Genomic DNA, 9,654 nt, shown 5'->3' with positions numbered 1-9,654 from the left:
TCAGTCTGCTTCTGTGCAGCCGAGAGCTGCTGGGCCAAGCTGTCCCCCGAATCCCCCGAAGAGGCCGGTCTGGGACACAGGGGCATATTAAGGAACTGAACTTTGTCGGCATCAACCAGACACATGCAGTAACGCCGTAGCGTGTAAGGCGGAGGCAGCTTCTCCACAGGTCGTATAAGCATCGCTGGCTAGTCGAGTACCTACAGACCCGGGAGGGGAGGCACGGTTCGCCCTGCCGGGTGGAGGCGGTATTAGGACACAATTGCATCGCAACCGACCGCTCCACTGGGGGACCCCCTTATACCCCCTGGCTGCACCACCATTGAGGGTGGTGAGGGAGGAGGAACCAGCAGATCGGTTTCCGGCAGTAAAAGTTGCCGTCCATGACCTGGTGAGCTCCTCATGCACCTCCGGGAAGAAAGGCACCGAGGCGGGGCGCTGAGAACCAGCGCGAGCCACCCCGAGAAACCAACTGTCCAGCCTCGAGGGTTCGGGACGCGGTGGAGATTTCCACTCGAGCCCTACCCTCTCGGCAGCCCGGGAAAGCATAGCCGACATCTCCGGATCCGATTCAGGCCTTGCCACTGCCCCGGAGGGAGGCAGCGCAGCCGAATCTTCCTCACCAGAGAGCTCTCCCTCTGATGCAGTGATCGACAACGGACATCGGTCGTCGGGAGGAGGACCAAAGGATACCGCTGGTACGCTCTTTCAAGAGGGCCCAGCGCGATCCTTTGGCCAGGAGCCTGGCCCGCAGCTCCGAGATGGTCATCTTCCCGCAATGGGAACATGACTCATCCCCGAACACCACCTCAGCGTGCTTCATGCACAGACACGTGAGGCAGCAATCGTGACCCATCACCCGGCGCCAGGTAACGACCGCATCCAGAAACGCACGGATGAAACGGCATCTTTAAAAAGACGATCCGTCGTCTTTAAAAAGACGCACCCGTGGAGCTCTTTTAGAGAAATTGCTCTTTCAGGGAAATGCTCTTTAAGTGCTGAGGTGCACAGGGGAAATGGCTTGCAGCACAACAGGGGGTAGTGCAGCCTGAAGTGCGCAACCCACTCGACACAGGAACGACCACCGCTGAAGCGCCGTCCGCCAACACCAGAAGCTTCCAACAGCGCGTTGAACTTGTAGCTCACTGAAGACACTTGGATGGAGCAGAACAATGTTGTTGCTCGGCACCGAAGCGAAAAGCTGGTATGCATTGCACCGGCTGCCTTTTTATGCTCACGCTGTGATCAGCGGCAGCTGGATGCAATAATTGCATGCCAATGTGCATTGGCTCGTTTAGTTACACTCGAAGTAGACTGGTCTCTCAAAGCGAGATCCCAATTCGTCAGTCACAACGTGACTCGTAGTGACCGACTGAAAGGGAACTTGATTTTTGCCAGCATAATTCTCAAGTTATGGCATCTACTACCAACTAACTGCTAAAGCTAATTAAACCACAGCTAAATAAACCGCCTCCTACAGAATAAAAAAGGGAGTGGATTGATGCAATGGTAAAACCGCAAAACAAACACTCACTCCAAACTCCCAGCATGCCCAGAAGCGCTATATCTACTCCGCGGGGTTAAAAGATATCAGGACAAAGAACAAGTAAAGTGAGAAGAGAGCTAATGATATTCCAAGTCACCTCCCTTTCTCGCTCCCTCCACCCGGCAGAAAGAGGAATAGGTCTTAAATGTGCATGAGTGATCAATCATGAGTGAAATTACTCTGGATACATTGCACTTTATCTGGACTGGTCCACCAGTGCCGACCGCCTCAGCCAGCCAAAGCCAAATAAAGATTCCCAATGACTCTGTCATATCTTATTAGGTTGAGGGAGTTGCTCACTCCCCACATTCAAAGATGCAATTTTCTTTCATGAGAGTTTATTTATTTTGGAGACCCAATTCAGTTTTTTACTATTGTTATTTATCAGAGCTTTCTTCTATTTGGGGATTAGCGGCAAATGTGTTTACAGTAAGATTACTGCCCTTGACAGAGGACCTCATCCTGATTTAAAGACTGGAATTACTGCTGCATGGGCTGAGAGACAACCCCACCAAACCCTGAGCTCTAAAGGAAAATGAAAAGCATTTAGATACTGTCACATGCTGAGTCTACCAGGCCTTGTAGATATAACGCTAATAAATAAAATGTGACCAGGGCACAGCATGCTAATAGTTTTGGTGAAGGCGAAGTGCATGTTCTTGCCATATCCGGAACAACTAGATCTGAAGTCCTGAGGTGAGTACAATACATAACCAAGCTCCTTGGTGACTTTAAGTCTGTAAGTGATCCGACAGCTTCAAGAGGGAAATGCAAACGTGTCCTGTACAGCAGCGGTCATGTTTTATTCTATAGCTTTGACTATGTTTTGAGGATGATGGCATCAAGAGACAAATTAATTTGCACAAAATACTGAGTTTGACTGAATGCACAATGACAAAATATATGGGATGATTTCGCCTCCTTCAGAAAAGTTAAGAAGTCTATTTATGTTATTATCCATAGCACTGGTCAGAACAGACTAACCACCCATTTTTGGGTTTCGACCCCTGTTACACACTGCTACAGTGACTACACAATTTATTTAACAATATAGTATTGATTTGGAGGTCTTAACTAAACTAAACCAATTTTAGTCATATTTCCAAAACAAATAATGCATTATTTAACTGATGAGGGATTTGAACATACAATCTTGCGGTTCCCAACCCAATTTTTTATCCACCAAGCCACACAACTCACACATGAATGCAACCTTTAATCGCCAGAAACTGAAATGATATATGCACTACATTTTAAGTCTGCTTAAGGATATAAATTCAAACCTCTCAGGTCATGGGTTCGATTCCCAGAGAATGCATGAATTGATCAAATGTATGCATTGAATGCAAGTCGGTTTGGATAAAAGCATCTGCCAAATGCATAAGTGCAAATGTACCTGGAAGCTGCAAAGAAGTTAGTGACCTGATAGCCAAAGCTTGCATAGTAGGCGTGTTCCATAATTGCCATGAGCTGGACACAGTTGTATCCTGAAATGAAATACAAGTGTAGAAAAGCATTTAAATCAGTTTTACAGTCAAAAGACCTTCAACAAAACAAGATCTTCAAAGTGAAACACATCTAAGGTGTAATCTTTGTGTAAGTTGTTATCTTAATATGGATTAATTTCAAGTGCTGCACACTGGAAAATGTAAATGAATTAAAAACATAATTAAAAACGAGTGAAACCAAAGCATAGGATTAAATGTCAACTGCAGCATGATCTGAATCTTCAATAGCAAAACGACAGCATGATAAATTACAATTAAGTTGATATTTTTTATTAAAAAAAGAATATGTGAACAGTGTAAACACTTTCTGTGAATAATAAGCCTGTGATACAATTATATTGATAGATTTTGGTAAAGAATGTCAAAGAAGTTTTGAAACTCCAGTTCCAGGTGGTTTAGGACTTCTCCTTCAAGATCTGTTTCCCAGCCCAGCTGTCCATACCATTGTCCTGAGGCTTAGGTTCACCTCCGAGTTGTTCCTTTAAACTACTATAACAACCAATCCTGTGGAAAACTCTGTCAACACACTCTCACACATAAACCTAAAAGAGAACTGACAGAGGACTGACTTGCTCCTCAACAACTCAACATTACACATCTTTTAATATTAAATAAATGGAGCTATCCTGGGAGTAAGAAGATTTAGATAAATTGATCATTTCTATTGGTATTTTATGGGCACTTAAAACTAAATGTTTATTTAACATAATTAATAGGTTGTTGTTCTAACTGAATTGTGCCATTCTTTTTAATAATTGTGTGTTTCAATTAGTCTTGGACAGAGAACTGAGGTGAAACAGTAATTACTAAAAAGCATTTTTTCCATTTCAATTCACTCAATCTTGCTCCACGGTGTCCCCAACAAAGGTTATTTTGACATTTTTATGAGTCCTTTTATGAAAACAATACCACAAGGCCAATTCCAGGATTCAATAACATCAAATCAAACTGCTGCGAGTCCAGGCAAACTTAAACTTATTACCCCCTCCTTTAACAAGTATCACTAAAGCATTTGTCATAACTGAGATTCAAATAAGTTATCTTTAAATCCTACGCAGGTGCTTTGAGCACCAAAATATACGCATGTTCATCATATCAAAGGGAAAGGTACTGTTAGTGCCATAAAACTTATTTACAAACTCCTAAGGCAGCAAATCAGAATATTAGAATGATTTCTTGAAGAATCACGTGGCACTGAAAACTGGAAAATAGCTGCTCAGAAATATTGAATGAAAATGGCTGCTTAATATCAATCAGTTACTTTAAATTTTAACAATACTTCACAATATTACTGTTTTAATGACATTTTCCAAATATCTTCTTTTGTGAAAGTCATACAGAGAGTCTGTTACAACATGAGGGTGAGTAAATAATGACAGAAGTTTCATTCTAGGATAATATATTACTTTATAAATACAAGTGATGGTCACAAACAACATTTTTTTGGATATAGATGTGTTGTCACTTGCATATCTTGCAGTAATTGTGACTGTACCTGAGAGAGTTACCATTGTTTGCTCTCTCACAGCATAGTGTTAAATAAGCTAGAGTTGCCTTCCTTTGCTTCTGTGATACTTGCATTTAACTCCTTTTGTTTGTCAATCACTTTTTCATGTGGATGTTGATTAAATCATAGTACAAAGGATGCTTTTGTGTCCCGTTCATCTGACTCAGTTCTTCCTCCGTCGCAAAGTCTCTTATCAATGGATTTAAACATCAGACCTGTCAAGCAACAATTTATCATGCAGAACATAACAAAAAATCCCAATGACTCAAGAGAAGGCCATATATAACGTATAATAATATGAAAACCTTATTTTCCATTTTCCTTATTTTTCAGAGGACTTTGAGTAGTGTATTGTGCTTGTGATATTTAACTTTTTATAAAAGAAGCCCATTTCAATGTGTATTTCTGTACAACTAGAAAATTTCTTAAAAATAATTCCCTGAATTTAAACTTTCTTTTTTTGGGGGGTGGGGGACAGGGAGTAAGACATGAAAGGATATAAGGGCACCACTATGTCTAAAACTAGTGCCAAAAAGCTTTTCCATTAGGAGACAAAGTGCAGCTTTGCTTTTGTTGCCTTCCGGAGGGTTGAGAAGCACATTAACTGAGGCACAGAACCCTGGGGAGAGCGCCGATCATGAGAGAGAGCAGTCAAAGAAGCCACAATGACTCACTATTTTAACATCCATTTAAGGGGTGAAAAATAATTTTATGCTAACTAACTATCTGCTTACAAACAGATTTGCTCCAGGCAAAGGTAAATGCTTCAGCCCTCGAGAAAACAAACAACAGAAGGTTATGTTTTATGGATCAAACCAATGCAATGAACACTAATGTTTAAGGTACCTTCTGTAATCCCCACAGCTAAAAAAAAAAACTAATTTGGAACCTTCTGACATCTCTCAGGCTTCCATGTCAAAAGCTCTGTAAGGGAACAATCATGGGAAATGGTTCTCTGTGCAGTAATGGAATCACTCGAGGCGGCAGCTGTTCTCACATCTGCTAACTAAACTTAACAGTTCCGCTTGCGACAGTTAGCATGATATTCCATGTGGAACTGCTTTCTCGCTTTATTTGTGCCATTGTATGCTGTATGCATGATCATTTTAGGTTGCATCTTGAGCTGTTTTCTTAGAAATATGCTCTATAGGATTTTCTTGAGGATGCAAGGAAGGCAGTGCTTTCTCTAACAACATGATGATGACTAATTTGACAAAATATGAGATCAAATGGTGTGTAAATTACTCATGGGACAATGACACAAGAGTGTCTGTGATAAGAAAAAAAAAGAACTATAAACATTTATACCATTTTTGAGAAATGACAAAAGACTCTAAAATGTCATGTGGTGCAACATTACGTAAATCAAATTATTTGCCTTATACTCTGAATACAAGTGTGCAGAACTTAATTATTATTTACAAAAGAAAGTTTTTAAAGTTTGTATTTATTTATTTATGTGACAAATTTTATGAATTATACATTTTTTGGGGGGAGTCGCACTACATGACATTTTACAACTTGAACTAACTTTGCCTTGTTATAAAATAGCCACCTTTTCACATATTTTGAAAGACATACTGACCTTGATACACACTCATGCTGAATTACAAGACTTTGGACTGAATTTTTGCTCAAATATTAATAAGCAGTGAAGCATTTTCTTTTCTAAGAAATAATAATAAAAGATTATCCCAAACTGCTTTTAATAAGGTTTTTACTAAGAATTAAAGTTTTTTTCTTCATTATAATATCAGGACAGTTGTATTATCCTGGCATTTGGGCTTTTTCCACCATTACTCAGCATTTAAAAAAATAAATAAATACATTTTAATTCATAAATTATAAACATGCTCATAAATGGTGTATCAAAGTCTTTGAGTGCATGAATTGCATTTTTAATAAACGAATAAAGGGCCATGCAATGACCCTCATATTTCTGAAGTAACACTCTCCAACAGCTTTTATTTATATTCCTTTGCTGCCTGCTAGTGTAGTGATAAATAAAGAATAAGATAAACACAACCATGCTATGTAACAAAATGAAGACATGCTCAGTCTAAGTGTACATATGGATTGCTCATATGGATTCTTTGATCAGCAGTAAGTTTTTTCTTAAAGATTTCTTCTGGCCTGGGAGCTCAGGGTTAGTGACTGGCCCTTAGAAAGGGGTGTGTTCCACTTTGTTTGGTTTGTATCATTTTGACGTGTGTTTTGGCAGTGTTTCTGTAGGTTTCATCACTCACCAAGATCCTTAATACGAGGAAGCACATCTCTGGTGAAGTTTCTGTACGAGGCAATTTTTTCCTCAGGCGAACTGATGCCTACATGGGCCTCATAGATACGAAGGCTGCTGGGCCGTGGGGGTCTGGGGTGCTGGAACTGGGGGCGAGAAAGAAGGAAGGTTAGAGAGAGAGAGAGAAAGCGCCCAGATATCAATCCACTTTTCTTTAGTGAGCTTTGATGAGAGATTTTGCTAGAAGGTTCTGCTGAGCATCTGGGTTACCTCAAAGACCCTGATGCAACAACACAAATATTTGACTTGATTGAACACTTGCAACAATACAATGGAGACTAAGTTCTCAGTCTAAGCCTAGAGTTTGGAGCTTGAAAATGTAGAAATTGCAACTTAGAGTAAACTTTTTTGTTGTTGTTGTTTATTCAAAGTTTTGTAATCTACAACAATGTAATACAATACAATACAATACAATATAATATAATATAATACATGTGATTAATCTATTTAATTTATTACCATATTATTTCATAAAAAAAAAAAAAAAAAAAAAAAAAAAAGACAGTTTAGCCTATTTTAAAAGAAAATGTCAGTTCTGAATGCAATATCCTTTTAATATTATATTGGCTTTAGTATGGCAATCTTTTCGGTTTTATTGCCAGGCATAACATAGGCAATTACATATATAGGCACACAGGAGTGAAATGCAAAAAAGAAAGCTAAACCAATTGTGACTCACTGAAAAGGGTGCCATTCCAGAAAGCAAAAAGCAATATTTCCTGCCTTTAATCATGCAGCAACCTCTTTAACTGCCAGATGACATTGTGTCACCAATTCATCTCCTGTAAAAAACTGGATCATGAGCATGATGCCATTGACCACAGTCACTGTATGAATGTCTGATGCCATGAATAGATATCAAAGGGAAATATGTCTCATTGTCATTGTGGAAGAACCACCCATATCAAAGCCGTTTGCAAATGGTTCTTCGGCGAAACGAAGACATCAATAGGGCGAAAGCAATTGTTGAATCGCCTCTGATTAAATTGCCTGTTTAATGTGGCGGGCCACTTAAGAGGAGGCGGTTTCGAGTGTCATTACTAACACGGAAGAGGGGTCGCCGTACGAGCAGGGTGCTTCAGAGATGCTAATGGCTACTGATGATAAATGTTCGAGAGCCACAGGGAGGCCTGAACAACATCACGGTCCTGTAAACATTCCCTCCCGCTTTGACTTCTATTGTAAACTACCTCCACCCCAAAAACAAATAGTGACTTTTGAAGGAGATTAAAATCAAATGGGTGTTTCCTCAACCTTTTGGTCCTATGAACATTCAATGAAAAGTAGCAATTATGAATCTTTAATCTTATAAGAATAGTTAAGGTGAAAGGATTTGTATGTGGTGAAACTGGAACTCTTGGTTCTTGGAAGCAGCTATCAGTCGATGATGACTGGTGTGATGTACAATTCTCCACTGACCTTCTGCAGGGCAAAACCTGACTGTAACAGGTTAAACCATGCCAGAGTCCACAACTCAAACCCTCCTCCTTGACAGCTCAGAAAGCATCTGCCTGAACCCGTAACACTGGAAACTTCTGAGAGCATGTGCTCATGTGCAGGGCTGGATTGGTAATCGGGCATACCGGCCATTTTCCCGGTGGGCCGACGCACTTAAGGGGCCGACAGAATGTTTTTTTGTTTTTTTTTTGCCGAGGACCATCACGCAGGGATAGTGAGCAGCCAGTGGCCCATCGGTTTGTTTCCTGTATTGACAGAGTAAACCATCCAATCACAATGCGCTATAGACGGAGCGATGACGTATTTTGCTCCACCTATATAAAGATCGCATCACCCCAACTTCTTCCTCGTCGGCATTTCCCACGTTTTCACAGCAGCATTATCAAGAACAGGCTTGCTCTTCGGTGAGTGATGCGGTCCAAAGAGCAAGGCAGGAGGAGAAGAAGAGAGTAGTTGAATTGTTAAAGTGCTTGATAGGGACTCGCAACGGAGGCAGGAATCTAACCTATCCTAATGTGTGTGCGCGCCGTGAGTGTAGAATACGTAAACACTTTTTAATAAAACGTAAATTTGTCCCCAGCGATTTTTTGGCCAAGTCAAGTCAAGTGTGTTCATAGAGGTTTCCATGGGCCAATGCGAATAAAGCTAGATTTAAATTTAAAAAGACACGATATTGTCGGACCTGACGTTTTATTCTTATCCAAAACAAGATGTGATATGAGTGTGATACACAGGCTACATACATACACTACCAGTCAAAATTTTTTGAGCAGTAAGAAAAATCCAATAGAAAGATCAAAAGATCAGCATTTATCTGAAATAAAAAGCTTTTGTAACATTATACATATACCATTAAAATGCTTGGAGTCAGTATAATTTTTGTTTTTTTTGGGGGAAATGATAGAAATACTTATTTAGCAAGGATGCTTTAAATTGATCAAAAGTGATGATAAAGGCATGTATAATGTTACAAAAAATGTATATTTCAGATATATGCTGTTCTTCTGAACTTTATATTCAAAGAAACCTGAAAACATTCTACTCAGCTGTTTTCAACAATAATAACAAATGTTTTTTGAACGGCAAATCAGAATATTTGAATGATTTCTGAAGGATCATGTGACTGGAGTAATGATGCTAAAAATTCAGCTTTGAAATCGCAGGAATAAATTACATTTTAAAATATATTCAAACAGAAAACAATAATTTTAAATATTAAAAATATTTCACAATATTACTGCTTTTGCTGTATTTTGGATCAAATAAATGCAGGCATGGTGAGCAGAAGAGACTTCTTTAAAAAACATTAAAGATCTTACTGTTCAAAAACTTTTGACTG

At 39.7% G+C, this 9,654-nt stretch overlaps 1 protein-coding gene across 1 annotated transcript in view; it reads right to left on the bottom strand.

Moving 5' to 3' along the window:
• The window catches only part of LOC107685012 (1,4-alpha-glucan-branching enzyme-like), a 163,955-nt gene that overhangs the window by 100,641 nt on the left and 53,660 nt on the right, over positions 1–9,654 (bottom strand). Inside the window, exons 5-6 of the mRNA XM_016481431.1 lie at positions 6,808–6,943; positions 2,943–3,033 (exon numbers count right to left, since the gene is read on the bottom strand). Of these exons, the coding sequence (XP_016336917.1) occupies positions 2,943–3,033; positions 6,808–6,943 (227 nt within the window). The remainder of the gene's footprint in view (positions 1–2,942; positions 3,034–6,807; positions 6,944–9,654) is intronic.

Source organism: Sinocyclocheilus anshuiensis, unplaced genomic scaffold (genome assembly GCF_001515605.1).
Source record: "Sinocyclocheilus anshuiensis isolate Anshui unplaced genomic scaffold, SAMN03320099.WGS_v1.1 scaffold741, whole genome shotgun sequence".
NCBI lineage: Eukaryota > Metazoa > Chordata > Actinopteri > Cypriniformes > Cyprinidae > Sinocyclocheilus > Sinocyclocheilus anshuiensis.
The sequence above is the reverse complement of the archived record's forward strand: the minus strand, read 5'-3'. Positions and strand labels throughout refer to the sequence as shown.